This window comes from Bos indicus, chromosome 2 (assembly GCF_029378745.1).
Source record: "Bos indicus isolate NIAB-ARS_2022 breed Sahiwal x Tharparkar chromosome 2, NIAB-ARS_B.indTharparkar_mat_pri_1.0, whole genome shotgun sequence".
Taxonomy (NCBI): Eukaryota; Metazoa; Chordata; class Mammalia; order Artiodactyla; family Bovidae; genus Bos; species Bos indicus.
Genome location: NC_091761.1, coordinates 59,948,358 through 59,971,530, shown reverse-complemented (window position 1 = coordinate 59,971,530; position 23,173 = coordinate 59,948,358). Strand labels below are relative to the sequence as shown.

The following is a 23,173-nucleotide window of genomic DNA, read 5'->3' as shown; positions in this document are numbered from 1 at the left end:
TTGATGTCAAACAACTCTTCCAACATATGCTTTCTCTTTTCCCCATGGACCCTCAGGTTTAACTGCCTTCCACATAGCTTGTATTTTCCTATCATTATACCTTTGTTGACACTTGTATTGACTGACATGCCCTCCCTGGTTGCCACCAGTTCCTAATCTTTCTCTTTTTCCTTACTGAGAGTCTTCTACTCTCAGATTAGGTCCCCAGGGAGCTTTCTCTTCCCTAAATCACTATAGGATTCTCTATTTGAAACACACAGTACTTGACATTTACTTTTGGACTAGGTTTTATCTTTTTGTATTTATAGCTCATCTCTGTTATTAATCATGAGCTCTGGGGGGATAAATCACAGTATCTTCATTTATATTTATCCCATTAATCCTTGGATGTAATACATGCTCATCAAATAGTAGTTGATAATTTTATAACTCTTGAAGGCAGGATTTTTCTCAAAGCATACTGATAAAAATAAAATTTCTGGGAGAGATTCTCCCCCAAAAGGAAAACCATTAGTCAAATAAGACTGAAAAATACTACATCCTATTTGCATCAAAGGGAGTTTATGTGATAACTGGCATTTTTAACACTCACTACTCTCCAGTAATGAGACCAGTTTTACTATTTTAATCTAGTACTTCTCAGCTCCACCCTCCCTTTTAAAATAAGAACCTTCAAATATCTTATTCCTCAGAATGTTCTTTGCAAGACACTGCTTTGAAAAGTTTTTGTGTAGAAGTTATGCTCATAATATTCATGAATGTGGAAATTGAATTTTTGTTAGATGTAGTTGGTATGTTTTGTTTGACCTGCCTACTTCTGTACTTGGGGAAGCCCTCTCCCTAAGTTATATTGGGGGGTGTGTGTGTGTGTGTGTGTGTGTGTGTCTGTGTTTACATGTAGTATACAGTGTAGATTCAACAAGAAAATAGATTGAGACTGAAAAAAGAGTGATTGGAACTGGTCTTTCAGCGTGATTATCTGCTAGAATCTCTATTACTTCCTATAATATGCTTGAAAAGTTTTATTTTCCCTCAAGCGCAGTGAGCCTGGTCTCATTTACAAATATGAATGCAAATTTTAGGAGGGCACTAGCTTCTCGTCCAGGGAGTCTTGCTTACTGACAGCTGTTTTATTTATTTGATTGGTCAAAAAGTTTGTTCAGGTTTTTCTGTAAGATTGGGTGTAAAAAACTGAATGAACTTTTTGGCCAACCTGGTACTTCCTTTAAAAAGAACTATCTATCTCTTGGAATTAGACACAATATAGTTAATGGAGAAACCAGAATTTCTGGAGTCAGAAAGTTTTCATTTGCTTCCCTACTCAGGCCTGTGAGCAAGTTTTGTGACCCTGAGCAAGTCTTCCTTCCAGAGCCACTGACACCTCATCTACAAAACAAGATGGGTCACGCCTGTGTCTAGGACCATCTTATGAGGACAGTGCCTTGCACAAGGGAGATGCTGCATAAATATTAGCCCCCTTTCACAGTTACTTTTTGTGTCAGATTATGACAGGAGAATTCCACGGGCATAAAGTCACAAAGAGGAAACTGCCTGTCTCCTAGACCTGCCATTCCACATTTCATGTTGTTGCTTCAAACCATAAATGTTTTTACTATTGTTCATGTCTTCTGTATTCATGAGGTGACTGTGAAGGAGGGGATAGTAAGAGTGGAATTGTTATCTATAAAGAGGAATATTTGAATTCTAAAAGTAGTGGATACATAACCTAAAAGAGAGTTTAGAAAAAAAAATTCATTATAATCATTTGTGATATAGAATAGCAACTTAGAAATGATCCCCTTGGCTGTGTCTGTTAATTGTAAAACTACATTCCCCATTATCATGTGTGTGTGTGTGTGTGTGTGTGTGTGTGTGTGTGTGTCTGTGTGTTTTGGTTTGAGTAGTTCATCAAAGGGGGTATAGATTTGGGAAAATTGGGGGCTTGCGTTCACCATTTGTTTCAACATAGTGTATAATTTTAGCCACAGGTTCATATCCACTGTGACTTTGGATTATTTACCACTATGCACAAATAGAATAAACGAGTCATTGTGCAATAGTCTTCATTAAGATTGCATATTTAGACACGGGGCTTCCCAGGTGACACAGTGGTGAACAATCTGTCTGCCAGTGCAAGAGCTGCAGGAGACACAGGTTTGATCCCTATGTTGGGAAGATCCTTTGGATTAGGAAATAACAACTCAATCCAATATCCTTGTCTGGAAAATTCCATAGACAGAGGAGCCTGGTGGGCTACAGTCCATGGGGTTGCAAAGAGTTGGAAATAACTGAGGACACACACATGCATTTGGAGATGAAAACACCCAACAGAAAATTAGACTGATAACTTGGGAAGGGAGTACAATAGATGGCTCAGCATAAATTGTGGTTTTTCAGGTCAGCAGATGCTTCTAGCTCCAATTTTGCAGAAATGCATGTACTTGTTACATGTGGTTGTCAATAGCACGTCAGTCTGTCCCTAGCCATCTCGGCTAAATTGTTTCTGGAAAAAGCCCACTTGTCCCTGGGAAGGATGACAAAAGGCAGTTTTCCTATTGTATCTACCTTTCTAAATGCCAAATTATCTCCTAAAAGTTTTTCTTGACATAAATATTGTGAACGGCTGAACAACAACAACAACAACAAAAACATTATTGGTTTAGACACAAGGTGAAGTCTTCTAAGCTAAGCTGAAATAGAGGAAGAGATGAATCTGAATGTTCCTGGACTGGCCTCGGTTTTCCATTCATCAGCAGCTGTCTTGATCTGGTTGATTACAGGAGAAGATGTATCAGGGAGTCTCTGCCCAGCATCTCCACCTCCTGAACAGATGGCATGTGAAATTCCCTGCCGGATGGATTGTGTGGTGAGCGAGTGGACAGAGTGGTCATCCTGCTCTCAGTCTTGTTCAAATAAAAACTCAGATGGGAAACAGACCAGGTCAAGGACTATCCTGGCATTGGCTGGAGAAGGTGAGTAATAAGAAAGGTTTCTAGTCCCTAAATCTACGTAAACAATTTGCTTTCCAAGCATTTCTCTCTCCCTAGTTGATCTATGTTGGGTTCCCATGATTAACATTACTTGTTTTAGTAAAAAATCTACCTGCCAATGCAGAAAATGCAAGAGACGTGGGTTTGATCCCTGGGTCTGGAAGATCCCCTGGAGTTGGAAATGGCAACCCATTCCAATATTCTTGCCTGGAAAATTCCATGGAAAGAGGATTCTTGTGGGTTACAGTCCACGGGTCTCAAAGAGTCGGACACAACTGAGTGACTGAGCACACATGATATATCATAGAACTCATGCAAATTCAGGTCATGGCAGGCAGATGGGTGTTAGTTGTTATACATTTTTAGGGAAGAAGACAAGACTTCATTGGTAAACATCCAGCTTCTGATAGCTCATGCAGTTGGGAACATAATTGGAATATGCCTGGTAGAATGAGTTCAAAATTAGGAATCAAGAGATGTGACTTCTTGACCTGGAGCCACCACTAACACTGGCAAAGTACCTGATCTGCATGTCCTCATTTCCTGCTCTGTCAGGCTGGCACATTGTGAGAGGGAAAAAGATGAAGGCTGTGAAAATGGCACTGAAGAAGCTAAAATGTGCTATGGGAATGTAAACGGGTGACTTGAGGACAAATTAGAGGAGCGGCTGTTTCTATCACTTAGAGCAATGGTCTCCATCCCCAGACACACATGCCATTTCATTTCTTTTAGGCCCTCCCTTGGCTCTGTCTGCCATCAGCTCAGTGAGGACAACAGAGCAATATGGCCACTTGCTTTGAGGAGCTCCTTTTAAGATAAGATTCTGTCCTGTGATCATAAGAAATGGGGTCAGGTTCAAGAGAAATGAAGATTTTCATGTTCTCAAAGTGCAGTGGCTTCCTCCTTTTGTCTGTTATTTTTATGGAAGGAGAAAAAAGTCAATAGTGTTTAATGGGGGGAAAATAACAAGAATAACAAAATCAAGGTCACAAATCTTCTCAAGCATTTGGCCCCCTGAATAAATCATTATGCTGTGGGAGAGTCAGGGGGAAGCATCAATGCTTTAGATAAATACCAGTTTTTACATAGATATAACATTGTGAAAGAAAAGATAGTAATGAAATGTGATTGTCTGACTCACCCAGGAGTGTAGGAATGCACAATCGTCTGGTCTCCCTGCCAGTGGATAACACATTGTCAGATATGATTTCAGAGTTTAAGGGTGAGCTCTCTCCTGCCAAACTTGAAGAGAGATTTCTGGATTTCTCAAATTGCAGTAAAATGCACTGCTTGAGGCAGGATGGATGTCTTAAAGTGGTTCTCTGAGAAAAATCATGCTGTCTTAGGAAAGAGAACCCATATGCAGGTAACGTGTGTGAGTATTTGGGTTTGAATAATACCACTTCAAGGTCATGGTCTATTATATCTAACTGGCTAATTTATGTCAGCATAATAATATTAAAATAAAAGCAGGTATCTTTGGGATTTATCTCAGAGATACATGACACAGAGGTGAGCAGTAGAATCGATTGATCTTTTCCAAGCAAGGCTTTTTCAGGGCCTCTGCTGCACCAAGGGGTACTGGGAACACACAGCAACAGGTTCCCTAACTTGCTCGCGCACGTGGGGGTGAGGGTAAGGGTGTGTCCAGGGCTCGTGGCTGGAGGGGTAGTTTAGCTGCTTTGCCCACCCATTAATGTTGTGGGCAGGAGGCATGTTCAGTAACCTGCTTTTGCTCCAGGCTCTTCAAAAGTGACAGTTGGATGTTTTCATCTCTTTGTACCTTGTGTTCCGAATTTGTCCCAAGTGGGAGTGCACAGCCTTATTTTTAGTCCCATACAGTTTCTTTGTATTTTGTTGCTGGAGGAGAGGTATGTCCAAGTGAATTGATTTTTTTTTTTTTTTTTAACATACTGTTGCCTGTTACTGAGAAGAGAAAGGTGAAGTATATCGTCCTCAGGTTGTTACTCATGACAGAACAACCATGCTCATAGAGTCAGAAACATTGTACAGTGGCTCAGGTCTTAGGAAGATTGTTCCAAAAGGCCATCTTTCTAGAACATTGAAACAGGAAAAACAATAAGAATGACAGGAATAACAGCAGCAATATGCCAATAACAGCCACAACGATGTATTCTTTTTTTCTTTTGATATTTGCAGGTGGAAAACCATGCCCTCCTAGTCAGGCCCTCCAAGAATATCGCTCATGCAATGACCATTCATGCATGCAGCTCTACTGGGAGACATCACCTTGGGGTCCCTGTTCTGAAGACACATTAGTAACTGCCCTTAATGCAACCATTGGCTGGAATGGAGAAGCTACATGTGGTGTGGGCATTCAGACACGGAGAGTCTTCTGTGTCAAGAGTCACGTGGGACAAGTGATGACAAAAAGGTATGATCAATAGTTTATTGAAAGTACATGGGATGATTGCATAGTTGAGTGCTTTTAGTCAGATGCATTTTTGAGCACTGAATATGTCCCAGTTTGTACTAGAGTAAGAGGTTTTTGTTTTGTTTTGTTGGAGTCTTGTCCAAAGGTAGACACTCTTCTAAGTTCTAATATATGCATTCATTGAAGGATAACAGTAAATATAATGCCCACAAATTTGAATCTGTTTGAATAATCAACTTTTCTATAGTTGATATCAGTATTTCTGACTCTTTTCCAATCACATGATGACTAGGTTCACAACAAGGTAGATTATGTACTTTGAAATATGGGGCTGTGTTATACTCTTCTTTAGATCCCATTGGCCTTGTCTGAGGTGAGACATAAATCCATACAGCCATTTTGAATAGACTAATTCATGTCCTCCAGTATGTTTACAATCTCAAGGCTGCTCTGTTCTGCACATAGAAATGTAAATTGAAAAAAAAAAAAAAAAAGAATTTGGACATGGGGTCTAGGATAAGAAAAGGCTCAGGAATAGTTGCAAGTGATGGAGGAAAAAAGAGTAATTGACTGGAGAACTCAGCTGTGGGGGGTTCTTCTCTAGACCAAATGAGAAAACATAACTCTTCTTCAAGTGCATGCAGGAAGGCTCATGGAAAAGAAAAAGTAAGTGACCTAGTTATACACAGAGACTGGGTGACCGGCTTGTCCATAGAGATTTGCAAGTGGCCATGCTGAAAGACCCTACCCCAACCACAGTACTGGTGGGTAACCAGGATGGGTTGGTTCAAGCCTTGGTCTAGTGTCACAAATTCCTCCAAAAGTTTTAAGTTGAGAAAATGAACTCTCTCTTCTTTCTGTTCATGATGCTCTAAGTATTTGAGTGGAGAGTTGCCATGCCATGGTCACGCCTGGTGGAAAAAGCACGAAGAGAGAGTAAAACTAGAAAGAGAGAAACTGGAACAGAACAAATATCAAGTTCTGGTCCCTTCTCACTTAAGAGCCCTCCTGCTTTTCCTGGCAACATAGGCAACTACATTTGCTCTTCTGCCTAATTCAGTCCAGTTTGTGTTGCTGTCATGGACAACTTAAACCTGATTAACTTCATCTCAGGGCACCATGATGATAAGCTCTGGGCCTTATCCACAGTGTCATGGAAACTACTTGAGCTGTGTGTAAGGAAAGTCACAGAAGCTCAGTTAAGGGAAACAAACTGCTAATGGCAAAAACAGGACAGATTGGCCAGATACTGCTGGTGTTGGAGCATCAAATGAGCAGATGGCTATGAAAATGGAAGGGAAGATAAATTTGACTTGAAGCACAATCAAAAAGACTTCCTCTCTTTCCCCTCCTAAATGTGGCTTCCAAAGGTTGGATGTAGCTGGGGCTGGATGATCTTCCTTGTTGCCACTGCAGATTTTAGAACCATGACTGGCATGTCATTATTGTCCAAAAACATTTTTAGAATTCATGAATTAATTAGACCTGTGTGTAGGAAAGTAAAATGATTTGACAGGGGATGGATATGAGATGCAGAAGTTTGAGAAGCTGATGTTTATTTTTTGCTTTAATAAGAAATATTTTATCTACCATGGTAAAGTTTGGCAAAGGGGACTGCCATGAAAAGTAATAAACAGATCACATGAATGACCTTCTGCTCTTATTAACTCATAAATGTTAATTCTGCTTTAGCATATAACTCTGGGTTGCTTGTGATATTTTTAGAACATCAAATTATATCACTTGTATGTTTTAACTTACCTGGTATCCATAACACCATGTGGACTGATAGAGTCAATGGGAGATACAGGCAAACGCGAACAATAATGTTTGCATATCACTTCATTCAGGTGTTAATCTAATTCTTGGAGTTATGGTAAAATCCTGAAAGATTTACAAAGATATTATGCAAACAAGAGAACTACTTTTATCTTGAGAAGGATTGCAGCCCTGATAATGTTCATTTTCATAATGTAGATTTTTCAACTGCTTAAAAAAAGATGCCAGAATTATTAGCTTGAATATACAAATAAAAATAAACATAGCTTAGATATAGGAATAAATGCTATGTGAAATGCAACAAACTATTATTCTTTAGAATGATGAGAAAAATTAGCATTCCTGAAGCCTGATCTCCCTTCCATAAAACTTTTCACCTCTGGCCCAAAATAGGAAATATCCACACTTGCTATGAATGTAGTTTATTTTTTTCTTAGCAAAGGAACATTAGAATTGAGACTGACAACTGCCAAATACATTATTAAACCTATTTAGACATGAAAGGTTGGGTTATATGTTCAAATAGGCCTCTGCTTCCTTATCTAGCCTTATGATTACATTGAATGATAGTTTTTTTTATAAAAGTTTCTAAGCTCATCAGCTTATACAAATATTAACTGAATGATATTTTGTGACCAGATAAACCAGAGTCAAAAGGTTATAGTTTAAAACATAATGAACAAATACATATGGATTTGTTTGATAATTTTCATAAGACTAAAATATTATTACAGTGAATAACCTATCGTGTTAACTCAGTTTTGCAACAGAGAAAAATGAATTGCACAGATGTTTTCCCTAACACACACATACATACATGCCCACACATAAGGACATTGCTAATTACTTTTTGCACTTTTAATGAGGCTAGAGACTTAACAGCCTAGTTTTAATTCTTACTGTATGTCTCCAAACGATCCTGCTAAACAAGAGGAGGCTGCATTGACTTAAGTAAAGTTAATTAAAATTCTTGAGGTTAATGAGATTAATTGAGCTAAGAAAATAATACCTAGTGTCCAGTGAAGCACATAGTGAGATTATCAGCAAGAGAAAGTATCCTTTGCTTTGCCCTTTCAAAAAGTATGCTTTTGCTCTTTTTTATGTGAAAGCTGTTGCAGAGAAAAAAAATTCCCTGCCATTTGTTAAATCCTTTGGGTGAAGGTAATGGCAATAGGAAAAGAAAATATCCTAAAGAAAGAGTGGCCTTCAGAGTAGAAAAAAAGAAATGTGTCTCCATAGACTGGATGGGCTTAACAAGATGTGTTTGATACTCTAAACCCATTGTACTGGGGTGCACAGAACTCCTTGCAGTTCTTTGCTTCCCAGGATTGGGGTTCTGGTTTCCTTGTAACTGTATAGGTAAGAATGTTACCATTGTATGAGTAATAGAACTGATCACATCAGAAAATGAGGACTAGCTAGGGTGCAACTCAAACAGGAGTGAAAGCTTGAGAGCTTCTTGGGATATGTGGCTTTGTTTCACTTCTCTTTTTCTTTTTTTCCCAGTTGCAATGTGTGAAAAAATAATAAAGATTAAAATCACACAACTCAGAACGTTCCAAAGGTCATGTAAGGCACTTTCTGAGAAAACACTGGGCATTTGGTGAGACATAGTAATGGGGAGCTGCATTAACACATTGAATGTTTACAAAGTTGGCAGGTTGGGATGGCCCCTCAGTCCCGGGGTTGAATGACTATGTCTACCTCATGATTATGGGCACATAACTGAGAAATGGCAGACCCCTGTAGATAAGTTTGATGCCTTTCAGCACAGGAATGGAAGCCTCCAGGGCAACCAGGAGGCAATTGTGGAATACTCCAGTGTAAGTTCTGGAAAAATATATGTGTTGAAATGAAATGCATTCACCCTTTTAGCAAGAGTATTGCCAATCTAGGATCAGAGTGTTATATAACAGTAAAAAGTATAATTTATGACAAAAGGCAAGAAGCCATACTGTGTTTACTAGCTAAAATGTGAATCCATATGTTACCCTAGTTTTTAAGGTTTCAAATTTGTTTTGGAAATGACTAGATAAATTTGCCTTATTTCCCCAGGGATTTGTCTTCAGGCTCCAATGGCACAGAATGCTTTTCAATCATTCAGTTAGTATTACTAAATATTTACACAACATTAAGATCTGGCATTTTTTAAGCAATGATATGAGGTGAAACTCTACCATGAAGTCATTAAAAATTAGTATCTATATAACGCATGCCTATGTGCGCGTGCATGTGCACACACACCCACACACACAGAAAACCAGCAGTGCAACAAATATCAAAAACCTTTTAGTGTCAGTAAACAATAAATAAAATAAACATTATATTTCTTAGGAGCTATGTGGATCTTAGGAACTTATGTGCTAGCAACTTAGCACATAAGTTGCTAATGGTCAAGGAGAGTATTCTTGATGATTCAGAGAAAATTTATGAAAATTGAAAATGTGATCCTGGGAAAGGTAAACATCATGTAAATAGAAAAGAAGAGGTAATTGACCTTTAAGGAAATTGATGTCTTCTAAATAAACCTTATTGGCAGAAGAAATGAACAAAAGGTTTCACTAGCAAGAGAATATTTGGCTCTTATCAGACCAGAAATCATACTTCAGGAAAGCCCTTAGTTCATGGCCTCTATAAAAGCAAGATAACCTGAATTTGAGCTTTGTCCCTGAGGGGATGATAGTGTTTCTGTCTTAAGGACTTAGACGAAGAACACTGGGAAAGGGGACCATGATATGAAGAATTGATATTATGGCCACTGAGTATTTATTGTGAGTGATGCTAATAAATCAGAAATTTAGAAGTAGGCCATATCAGTTCCCCAAAAGAGATTAACACCTCCCTTACATAAAAATAAAAACCAAAACCAAGGGACACAAGGCCACTTTGGGAGGTGTGGGATGGGTCCATCACCTTGCTTGTGGACATGGGAACACAGGGGTTCGCATATATTCAAACTCATCACATTAAATGGGTGCAGTCCTTTCCGTATCAGGTATACACAGAGGTAGAGAATCTGCCTGCCAGCGCAGGAGATGCCAGTTCAGTCCCTGGGTTGGGAAAATCCCCTGGAGAAGGAAGTGGCAGCCCACTCCAGTATTCCTGCCTGGGAAATCCCATGGACAGAGGAGCCTAGCAGGCTATAGTCCATGGGGTTGCAAAGAATTGGACATGAGTGAGCACACACACACACACAAAACAACATAACAATATACCTCAATAAAGGTATGTTTAAAAGTTGAAAAAGAGATTAAAACCTACTTCTAATTGAAATGAACAAAGTCCCTGGGGAATAAACCACCCTCTCCAGAAAGCCTGAAGCCAAGCCAGCACCACAGGCATTTCTGAGCTGTTTGTGATGTCTGAGCATGTCCTGGCTGGGTTCCCTGTACCCTCAAACCCTGCTGCCCCACTGGGAACACAGGAAATTGACATGTTTCAAGTTGCACTTTCGTTTCCAGACAGATACCAGGAGAGACTGGAGGGGAGATGGAGTAAATAGCAGTTCAGTTTAATTTTAGTAGCTTTCAAGGGATGACTAAAGAACTTGGGGATGAGTTTAGTGCTTTTTGCTAGTTCTACTAAAGCATGACATCAGTTTTCCTTACCAGAATAGCTTGCTTAAATAATACTTTGTGCTCTAAAGACACTGTTTTTTCTATTGTTATGTTCATTGAATTGACCTATTTGATAGACAGTTTTTATGTGTGTATATTAAGGATGATTAATAATAAGGCCACCAATAATTATTGAACAGTTCCTTTTCTGTGAGTATATACATTCCCATTTTAATGTGTTTTCAAGTATTATATGCTTCTATATATTATTATACAAGTATAATAAAATAATACAAAGGGCCTGATGGTGAAAATTGGCCACACCTTCCTCCACTTAGCATCCCACATCCCAAATACAACCCCTTTTTAATGATTTTTGTATTTCATTTCTTCCTTTCTCTGTCTTTATTTTGACTGGATAAGCATTCACATGGTTCATAAATTATAACAAAATACAAGGAGACATGTAATATACAACGATGAATGGCCTTGCACTCAACCCTGCTCTCATCCATCCCCTTCCTGCCTCCTGTCCTGCCCCTGGCAACCACTTTATTTCTTTCTTTTGCTAAATCGCTTCAGTCATGCCCATCTCTTTGCTATCCCGTGAACCTTTGTCCATGGAATTCTCCAGGCAAGAATTCTGGAGTGGGGTGCCATGCCCTCCTCCAGGGAACTTTTCCGACCAAGGGATCGAACCCGCATCTCTTGTCTCCTGCATTGACAGGCGAGTTCTTTACCACTAGCGCCACCTGGAAAGTCCTTATTACTTTCTTACCTACCTCCATTGTAGATATAGCATTATGGCTACCAACTACCAAGTGTATATCCTTACCCCCCTCCCTTTCTGATGCTTTAGTCTCTAGGTCAAGAGAAATAAAGTTTGTTGTATGCTCTGCCTCCTGCTCTGAGTCCTTGGGCGAGTAGCTTCTCCTGGATCTTTCTCCTCATGTCTGTAAAAGGAACAACAGGGTCTCAGTGTTTTTAGTTATGAATCCTATGGTTCTGTGTCAAACTACTTACTTTCTCCAGGAGATATTGATCGAGTCTTTCACATTGGCAGATGTCCAGAATCTACTCGGCCAGAAACTGTACGCGCTTGTCTGCTCCCGTGCAAAAAAGACTGTCTCGTGACTGCTTTCAGTGAGTGGACTCCCTGCCCAAGGCTGTGCCAACCAGGTAGGTTGCTGTTTCCTTAGTGCTCTCTGCTTCCTGACCACTTGATTGCCTCCTCCACTACTGAGTCAGTGAGAGATGGGGGAGCAAGGGCTCCCTTCTTTTCCTTTTGCATATAACCCAGGCAATGAAGTTTGTAAAATTTGTAAATGAAGTCTTAGCTTTCTAGAACCATTATGATTTGGCAGGGAAAATATATTTTGTTGTTCTATGCCATGATTTTACAGCTGTGTGCTGTAGGAGTTCTTGTCTTTTGTTAACACTGTTGTGGTATTTTGAACAGCCATTTAAATGTGGCATGAATACCATCACAATTTATTTGTGGATCCTGTGTGCTTAAGCCTGACTCCAGGCATCTTCATTAGAATGCAGGGCCTTCAGAACTATGCACATATCACTGATAAATATAAGCCTGTGGAAGAAGAGGGACCAATACATTAAAAAGTATTGAACAGGTGCAGAAGTCAGAAGTATATGATTTGTTATTTCTTTACTCTTAATGGTGATGCTTTATACACTTAGGTATATTTGGAATGCTATGATCCAGGATATTTAATAGCTAAGTCCTGACAAACACAGAGGAGCACTTTTGTAAAATGACTGCCTTTCTTAGAATGGGTCTTCTCCCCCATACCTGTTTCAGTTCCCTGATGAGCTAGTTCCTGTTGAGATACAAGAACTCCTAGTTCTAAGGCCCTGTTTTGACCTAAGACCTGGAATTAATAACTTGGTCCCTTTTCCATAGTCTCATACTCTTATCTTGGGTCCTATGGATCTCACTATTGCCAGAGTAAGAAAAGGCACACCCAGGGGAAGGAAGGATGGAAGCATATTAACACTAGTGCTCAAAGCAAAGTGGGTCTCATCCACATCTCCGTGGCCTTGTGTTGGCAATAACATCCTCTCATTCAGGGCCTGGCTCTTCCTGTGTCTCTGCATTAGCCTCCTGGAAGAAGGGAAAGGAAAGCAGGTCATTCTGCAGGAGAGAACCTGCCACAAATACTGAGCTTATTAATATGTTTCCTCGGAAGTCCAGCCTTGGGCATCTAGGATCCCCCGGTCATTCTTTGACTTACACATCTTCACGGCAGTGACATGATGTTGCAGCAAACACCGACACACATCTGTCTGCCACTTCAAACCGCCTCTCAGTGATTGGCAAGGGGGCAGTGACAGCTCTTGAAGGTTATCATCATCAGTGTCTTACATTGCACTGGTGAGGTAGCCACATAAAGTTTTTCTGACTGTACCATTTCATCTTTTTAATGATCTTCTGTCACAGTGTTAACAGAGTAGCATGCAGTAAATGTTGCTTATGGGTAGAATCAGAACTAAACATATGGAATACAGAAGAGCTTGGAAAATACAGTGGGATATTTATCTGATCTTTTGAGGGGTGGAGACAGCAATCTCTTTTAGGAACTCTCCAAAACTTGTTTTCCTAAATAAAAATTCAAAGTAATTGAGCTGAATGAACAGGGTATGTGGAATAGCCAGGGGAATGTTATTTCCAAACAGAATGGGACAGAAAAACTGTGATCTTTATTCTAAACCATTTGAAAGGCAACATCGAGGAGGATGGATTTTGAAGTTTTAATACTAATGTACCTGAATAATATTCAAGCTTTTAAATATAAGTCTTGGAAAAATGCAGGAAGATAATATATGAAGATGGAGGTTTATTGAAATGCAGCTGTTTCTTTTAGTTTCTGTCTCATAAGAGATTAGCATAATTCCTCTGTTAAATGGCTTTAATAAAGAAAAGGTTAAATTAAAAATAATACCCTACTGGCAGCCAGATATTGGTGGTAGAGCTGTCAAGGTCCCTGGACACTTAAGAAGGCATATTAGTTTTGTTGAGTCTGTGTGCCCCAGTGGCCAGAGATTACTTTAGCTACTGCTATTGCATGCATTCTATTAGTACTTTTGAGAAAATTCTCTCTGCTGCATGGGCATCTTCTCCTAGCACTGTGAAAGGATGGAGGAGTCATAAGCCATGTGAAATAATTGCTCTTCCAGCAATTTCAGATTTTACTCCAACTTCCAGAGATTCAATTAGTTATTTAAATGGGTGGCATTATAATGAAAATAGTTCTAAGCCTCTGTGGTCTCTTTTTAGCCTCCAATTTTTCAAGTCTAGATAATTCTTTTCACAGCCAGACAGTCAGGGGACCTGGAGAAGCATAGATTCAATTTTCAGATTTCTTTCAGCTTCAATCCTATTTACCCTGATGTTTAGTTCATACTTTGGGACCAATATATTATTAAATAACTGTGGGTTAATTAGGGGAGACTATGATAGGGAGGTTATTGGAGGAATTGGTATTGCTAATTCTATGGTTTTCAAATTGCATTGACTCTGAATCACCTTGAAGCATTATGAAAATGCAGGTTTTCAGCTCCATGGCTAGAAATTCTGATTCAGTAAGTATGGGATGTTTCTAAAAATTTGTGCTATAAGAAGTCACAGCTGAATGGTGATGTATTATAGTTTCACCCTTAAGATAAGAAAGGATCATAGATTTGTGAACAAATGCTTGACCTCTAGGCACACAGCCTGTTTTTCAGCTTCCTGAATGCGCCATATTCTTCCCAGCTCAAGCATGCTGGAGTATGATGGCTAAGAACAGAAGTGCTGGAGGCACATGGCCAGAGCTGAGTTCCAAGTTTTGCTGTGTGACAGTGGATGCCTTCCTTAATCTCTCTGTGCCCCAGTTTCCTTATCTGTAGAATAGGGTTCATAACCGCACCTACTGAAAAGGAAAATACTTAGAGCCCACACTGCCTTGAATGGAGCAGGCATGGGGCAAGCATTCCTATCGTCGTTCCAAGCCTCTGCATCTGCCTTGTGGGATGCTGGAGCTGTGTTCAGCTACCTCTCCTTGGTCCTCCAAACTCTATCAGCACAGAACTGCTGTAGCAGCCTTTTTTGAGGAATGTTATGTTCACCTTCCTAACTTCATTAGACCCTCCCCATCCATCTCCCCATCGACGTTAACTAGATCATCCTACAGCATCTTGCATCTCCCCTTTATGGCACTCCTATACTTATCCTTCCATGTTAACGTTGCCTTCCTAGACTGCAGGCCACAAATGCAGGGACCGCTTCTGTCATCCTCACCACAAGATCCTTTAAACCTGGCATAGTGTAGGGTATAGTTGTCACTGAATAAACATTTTTTGAATGGACAGATGTTCCGTAAAGAGAGAGGAAAGTGTGTCTTTGAATCTGGGCAGTAGATTCTCTGTCCTTGACAATGTCCTTCAAAACGTACTTTGGGAAATAATGTTTTAAAGCAATACTTATCAAATGTAAATGCTTATACGAGTCTCCAGAGGATCTTATTAAAATATTATGTAAGTTCTAATTCAGTAGACCTGGACAGGACCTGGAATTAGACCTTGGTGTAAGCTCCCAGGTGATACCTGTATGTTGATTACAAAACTCCAGAGATAAGGGTAGGGTAAGTTAGACATTTTTGACCAAGGCAATGACCTGACCAAAGTTATAAAGTGAAAAGTGTAGACTAGGGACAGACTAAAAGATGGGGACACGGGTAGGGTGGGTTGAGGGGTGGAAAGGATGGAGGATGCAAAGATGGATGAGTGTGAGGAGTTTACATTCCTACCCCCAAATTTGCCTACACAATGGGGTCCTTTAGAGATCTCTAAAATGTCCCGATGCATGAATCCTACTGCAAGACATTACGATTTAATAGTTTTTTTCTATGACCAAGGAAATTGCATGATTACATGACTCCAAAACCAAATCCATTCTAAACCTCTCAAAAAGCCAAGGTGGCTTCCTAATGGCAGACTGTCCCTGGAGTGATTTGGGTTTTAGCAATGGATAAGTTGTATCAGGTTTTATTTGGTCCTGGCTGGGTTTATGATCCAGATTCTTACAACTTAAAAGTATTCTCAAGCCATGAATAATCTCATTTGTAGCTACTCATGCTTCCTGTCTTTTTACTCCTGTTCATCTGAGTATCTCCTTAAAGGATTAATGGTAGTCCCACATTCTTCTAAGCAAATCAAATAGCTATCAAGCTGTGGTCCTATTGTGGACTCTCCAAATTTTAAGTGCCAGTAAAAACATTAGCCAAATAATCAAGAACCATTTGGTGATGTTCTTGTTAATTTCTCTATTCTTCCTTCTGTCCGTAAAGCAAGTCAGGCAGTTCAGTTGCTCAGTCATGTCCGACTCTTTGTGACCCCATGGACGGCAGAACCCAAACCTTCCCAGTCCATTACCAATTCCCCGAACTTGCTCAAACTCAGGTCCTTCAAGACGGCGATGCCATCTGAAATCTCATCCTCTGTCATCCTCCTCCTGCTTTCAGTCTTCCCCAGCATCAGGGTCTTTTCCAATGAGTCAGTTCTTCACATCAGGAGGCCAGAGTATTGCAGTTTGAGCTTCAGCATCAGTCCTTCCAATGTATATTCAGAATTGATTTCTTTTAGAATTGACTGGTTTGATCTTGCAATCCAAGGGACTCTCAAGAGTCTTCTCCAACACCACAGTTCAAAAGCATCGATTTTTCCGTGCTCAACTTTCTTTATGGTGCAACTCTCACATCCATACATGGCTACTGAAAAAAGAAAACATAGTTTTGACTAGACGAAACTTTGTGGGTAAAGTAATGTATCTGCTTTTTAATATGCTGTCTAGGTTTGTCATAGCTTTTCTTCTAAGGAGCAAGTGTCTTTTAATTTCCTGGCTACAGTCACCATCTGCAGTCACCATTCACAGTGATTTGGAGCCCAAGAAAATAAAGTCTGTCACTGTTTCCATTATTTCCCCATCTATTTGCCATGAAGTGATGGGACTGGATGCCATGATCGTAGTTTTTTGAATGTTGAGTTTTAAGCCAGCTTTTTCACTCTCCTCTTTCATTTTCATCAAGAGGCTCTTTAGTTCCTCTTTGCTTTTTGTCATAAGGGTGGTGTCATCTGCATATCTAAGGTTATTGATATTTCTCCCAGCAATCTTGATTTCAGTTTGTGCTTCATCAGGTCTGGCATTTCCTATGATGTACTCTGCATGTAGTTAAATAAGCAAGGTGACAATATACAGCCTTGACTTACTCCTTTCCCAATTTGGAACCAGTCCATTGTTCCACGTCTGATTGTAACTGTTGCTTCTTGATCTGCATACAGATTTCTCAGGAGGCATGTAAGTTTATCTGGTATTTCCATCTCTTCGAGAATTTTCCACAGCTTGTTGTGATCCACAAAGTCAAAGGCTTTAGTGTAGTCAATGAAGCAGAAGTAAATTTTTTTATGGAATTCTCTTGCTTTTTCTATGATCCAATGGATGTTAGCAATTTGATCTCTGGATCCTTTGCCCTTTCTAAATCCAGCTTGAATATCTGGAAGGTCTTGGTTCACCTACTGCTGAACCCTAGCTTGGAGAATTTTGAGCATTACTTTGCTAGCATGTGAGATAAGTGCAATTGTGCAGTAGTTAGAGCATTCTTAGGCATTGCCTTTCTTTGGGATTGGAATGAAAACTGCTCTTTTCTAGTCCTATGGCCACTGCTGAGTTTTCCAAATTTGCTGGCATATTGAATGCAGCACTTTCACAGCATCATCTTTTAAGATTTGAAATATCTCAGCTGGAATTCCATCACCTCCACTAGCTTTGTTTTTAGTGATGCTTTCTAAGGCCTGCTTGACTTCACATTCCAGGATGTCTGGCTCTAGGTGAGTGATCACACCATCGTGGCTATCTGGGTCATTAAGATCTTTTTTGCATAGTTCTTCTGTGTATCCTTGCTGCCTCTTCTTAATATCTTATGCTTCTGTTAGGTCCATGCCATTTATGTCCTTTATTGGGCCCATCTGTGAATGAAATGTTCCCTCAGTATCTCTAATTTTCTTGAAGAGATCTCTAGTCTTGCCCATTCTATTGTTTTCTTATATTTCTTTGCATTGACCACTTAGGAAGGCTTTCTTATATCCTTGCTATCCTTTGAAACTCTGTATTCATTCAGATGGGTATATCTTTCCTTTTCTCCTTTGCTTTTCACTTCTCTTCTTTTCTCAGCTATTTGTAAGGCCTCCTTAGACAACCACTTTGCCTTTTTGCATTTCTTCTTCTTGGGAATGGTTTTGATCACCACCTCCTGTAAAATGTCAGGAATCTCTGTCCATAGTTCTTCAGGCACTCTATCTATCAGATCGAATCCCTTGAATATATTTGTCACTTCTACTCTATAATCGTAAGGGATTTGATTTAACTCAAATGGCCTATTGGTTTTCCCTACTTTCTTCAATTTAAGTCTGAATTTTGCAATAAGGAGCAAAAATAAAGCAAATGCCTGAATAAATATTCAATATTATTTGCTTAATAATAGCTGCAATTTATTGTAGAGGTTCTCAGACTCAGGCCTGCCCTGGTGGCTCAGACTGTAAAGAATTTGCCTGCAGTGCAGGAGATTTGAGTTTGACCCCTGGGTTGGGAAGATCCCCTGGAGAAGGGAATGGCTACTCACTCCAGTATTCTTGCTTGGAGAATTCCATGGACAGAGGAGCCTAGTGGGCTACAGTCCATGGGGTTGCAAAGAGTTGCACAAGACTGAGGGACTACCACATTGTTTTCATTTCTCAGACCTGTGAAGTTTTGTTTTTCAATGAACAACCATCTGAGACTCACCTCATCCCACGTTAGAATCTCTTCATGCTAAAGGGACATATTCAATTTTAAAACCTACTGTTAGTGACACCTGTAATGGGGCAGGGATGAGACACACTCATTTAGTACTTTATCCTTTCAGGGTATCTTCAAATACATTTTAGCCTATCATTGATAATTACCTGGTTAGCCTTTAGAAATTAATTATCTTGGCCAATGATCTCATAACCATCATACTTAATGTTTTTACTTTAAAGTCACAAATCAGGACTGATTTTCCAAAATTTCTCTCCAGTTACCTTTAAAGAGTTTCACTTTAAAGTTTCAACATTTAATAATACAAATATCAGACAGGTAATAAAATTAATATAATGCTAATAGAAAATGAATGAAATCGTTCAGTCATGTCCAACTCTTTGCGATCCCATGGACTGCAGACCACCAGGCTCCTCTGTCCATGGAATTCTCTAGGCAAGAATACTGAAGTGGGTAGCCTTTCCCTTCTCCAGGGGATCTTCCCGACCCAGGGATCGAACCTGGGTCTCCCTCATTGCAAGCAGATTCTTTACCATCTGAGCCACCAGACTTCCCTGGTGGCTCAGAGGTTAACGCATCTGCCTGCAATGTGGGAGACCCGGGTTCGATTCCTGGGTGGGGAAGATTCCCCTGGAGAAGGAAATGGAAACCCACTCCAGTATTCTTGCCTGGAGAATCCCATGGACGGAGGAGCCTGGTGGGCTACAGTCCATGGGGTCGCAAAGAGTCAGACATGACTGAGTGACTTCACTTTCAATAGAAAATATTACGGATTAATAGAATGTAGTCTTATGTGGCCATCACCAAGTAAAAATGATCACCAGCTCATGGCTACCCTCGTTTTGCTTGTATTACTGTTACCAATATTTCATTGCCAGTGAATATTTTTGTAATGATTCCGAGATGTGTATATCACTTCCATGGAAGGTAAAAATATGTAAGTGGTAATGTTATTTGACAGTTTGGTAGATAAAATGTGGCATATTCAAAATAGCTTTTCTCATAGATTCCTAGAAACTATGGAGTTAATGATTATTTGTAAATTTATAGAAATTTTAATAACTTAAAGCTGAGGGAACTCCTTTAACATTCCTCTCTAAGGGGCAAGCTGGTGAGCAGTGTCATGGTAACTGGAAGACTGAAGGCAAACTGCTGCTGGGATTTGCTAGGACGTTTCATTTGGTGGGGTCCTTTGCTCTTGCATCAGACCTCCTGGAGTTATGTCTTGAGTTTCCATTATCAATGACAGTTTGTTGTTGTTTTTTTTTCTCCAATGTCCAGGTGGTATACTATATAGTGGTTAAGAGCGTGGAATCTCAAGTTAGACTCCCTTGACTCAATGCCCATTTCTACTGTACAAGTTACTTTAGACTCATTTTCAGTTTTGTTGTGTTTCAGCTTTCTCGTTTCTAAAATGAGATAATATTGACACCCAATTCATAGCCTGGTCATAAGGATTAAATGAGAATAGGACACATGGCAGAAATTTCAATGGTAATGATGATGTAAGTTCCTTAAAATCTGGTAACTTGTCTTTCATTATGTTGTTACCCTGCACTGTCTAGTCATCCACGTGCTAGTATTATGGCACTTGTTTCCTGTCTGCGTTTTTCTTGGACAGATTATAACATCCAGAGGGCACATCATGGGCATTCAGTAAGTGTTGTTGAATGAATGAGTGAATAAACTCCATATCTTTCCCATTACCAGTTCTAATTCCCAAAGATGTTGCTCTCAATTAAATGAAGCCAAAACACTAAAAGGTTATTCAGTTGGTCCAGGCCAGTTAGGGGAAAAGGTATTGGTCATTCAGAATGTCAGATCCATCAGAAGCCACATTCTGTCTGCTCAAAGGCATACTAGCATCAGCCTCTGTCTTTATTTACTCTTTTCATGCAGATATGGTCCCCTCCTTCTCCCCATAGGCTCATACATACTTTAAAAAAAGTTAATTTATTTTAATTGGAGGCTAATTACTTTACAATATTGTGGTGGATTTTGCCATATATTGGCATGAATCAGCCACAGGTGTACATGTGTCCCCCATCCCGAAACCCCCTACCACCTCCCTCCCTATCCCATCCCTCTGGGTTATCCCAGTGCACCAGCTTTTGTCCTCCTGGAAAACAGAAGATGGAATGCTTATTTACACCCAAGTAATGGTGTTTGCATAATCAAAGATATGGGGCCTGGTACACCAACACCCAAAATAAGGTTGAAGGTAATATAATGATCTAATGACTTACTTTAAGAAAGTGACTTAGTCCAAATCTAAGTTACAACCCCTATAAATTTTGGATGTTTTCTATTTCCAAGTGTTTTTCATAAAATAAGATGTGTATCTCACATATACATACCAATCCACAACCCAATACCCAGAGTATGGGTGCCTTTGTTTTTATAGGCTCCATTGGGGGAGGCTGTGCCCCCTTTACTGTATAATTTAAAGCCCATAGATCCCTACATAGCCTGGTACTCAATAAATATTCTTGAAAATTTAGCAGGAGAAATGACAAACACTCAGGCTTGTAGAAATTACAGTTCTCAATCATCCTCCTGCCAAACCGAGGAGTTCTGCTGATAAAAGTCATAAAAGACACAAACACTTTACTTCAATTCATACATAGGAAAAAAAGATATACATTAAATTATTTTTTTTCCTCACCTGTGTGTGTGTGTTTCCTTAAAAATTGGTACCTTCTGTCTGTCCCTATTAAAAGTCTGTATGTGCTAGATTTAATTTGACAAAAAAATCAAGTTTGGCAAAAAGAAAAATTTTTTTAGTACAGTTCACTAGAGCGCTATGATCATCCAGTTGTGGAAGAACACCTTTGGGTTGTAAGGAGAAATGCTGCTTGGAGGGCCGGGCTTGTAATTGGCTTTATCTGCATCCCCCACTCAGAGGACATTTTAGTCCATGTGAGAGCGGACAGGGAAGCCTTCTCGGTCCGCACTCTTCCTCCTATCCCTACTCCCTCTTCTTTCTGGACCAGAGATAGATGTATATTTACAGGAACTTAGAGTTCACAGTATCTCTACTGGGATTTATCTTTGCCTCCTCCAGTGGCCCCAGGCATGCATGTATCCTCAGTTGCTAATTCCTGTCCAACTCTTTTGCAGCTCCCTGGACTGTAGCCCACCAGGCTCCTCTGTTCATGGGATTTCCCGGACAAGAATACTAGAGTTAGAGTGGGTTGCCATTTCCTTCGGAGAAGGCAGTGGCACCCCACTCCAGTACTTTTGCCTAGAAAATCCCATGGATAGAGGACCCTGGTGGGCTGCAGTCCATGAGGTCGCTAGAGCCAGACACGACTGAGCGACTTCACTTTCACTTTTCACTTTCATGCATTGGAGAAGGAAATGGCAACCCACTCCAATATTCTTGCCTGGAGAATCCCAGGGACGGGGGAGCCTGGTGGGCTGCCGTCTATGGGGTCGCACAGAGTTGGACACGACTGAAGTGACTTAGCAGCAGTAGCAGCAGCAGCCATTTCCTTCTCCAGGGGATCTTCCTGACCCAGGGATTGAACCCACGTCTCATGTATTGGCAGGCGGATTTTTTTGTTTGTTTGTTTGTTTTTTTAACCACTGAGCCACCTGGGAAGCCCTTCACTCCAGGAGGTAGATTTAATTGTATGTGATTAACAGGTGAGGAATGCCTAGCTTAAAAAGATAAGGTAACTGGTCGGAGGTTACCCAGCATGTCAGAAGCAGAGCCAGGGTTGGAAGTGAGATTTCTCTGACTCAAGGGACTGCCTGTTTTCATCCCACAACAAGCCCTGTTTTCACATGGGCACAGCTTATCTTGCTTGTTTACTAGCAATTCAAGAAAAAGCTGGATATCCTCAAACCTATGGCACAGGCTCTGTACAGCACAGATCTGCTCCATAGAACTTTTACTTGTGCTCTCTCATTGACCATCAGGACAGTTTCATGATAAAGGAGCAGCTGTTGTGTTAGTCCTATTTCATAAAAGAAGCAATGGGATCTTCAAGGGAAGCACTCCTTATTGCCTGGTTCAATGGGAGGAAAGACTGAGTCGAGATACCTAGTTTATTATTTTTTTAAACTTTTTATTTTGTTTTTTAAAAAATTATTTATTTTAATTGGAGGCTAATTACTTTACAATATTGTAGTGGTTTTTGCTATACATTGACATGAATCCACCGTGGGTTTATATGTGTTCCCCATCTTGAACCCCGCTCCCACCTTCCTCCCCATCCCATCCCTCTGGGTCATCCCAGTGCACCAGCCCTGAGCACCCTGTCTCATGCATTGAACCTGGACTGGCGATCTGTTTCACATATGATAATATACATGTTTCAATGCTATTCTCAGATCAACCCACCCTCACCTTCTCCCACAGAGTCCAAAAGACTGTTCTATACACCTGTGTCTCTTTTGCTGTCTTTCATACAGGGTTATCATTACCATCTTTCTAAATTTCATATATATGCATTAGTATACTGTATTGGGGGAGATTCCCTGGTGGCTCAGATGGTAAAGCATCTGCCTGTAATATGGGAGACCCGGGTTCAATGCCTGGGTTGGGAAGATCCCCTGGAGAAGGAAATGGCAACCCACTCCAGTACTTATGCCTGGA

The 23,173-nt window shown here is 40.2% G+C and overlaps 1 protein-coding gene across 1 annotated transcript in view; it reads left to right on the top strand.

Moving 5' to 3' along the window:
- THSD7B (thrombospondin type 1 domain containing 7B) overlaps positions 1–23,173 on the top strand; it is a 1,073,031-nt gene that overhangs the window by 562,824 nt on the left and 487,034 nt on the right. The window contains exons 8-10 of the mRNA XM_070768428.1: positions 2,781–2,972; positions 5,151–5,385; positions 11,785–11,900. Coding sequence (XP_070624529.1) covers positions 2,781–2,972; positions 5,151–5,385; positions 11,785–11,900 — 543 coding nt within the window. The remainder of the gene's footprint in view (positions 1–2,780; positions 2,973–5,150; positions 5,386–11,784; positions 11,901–23,173) is intronic.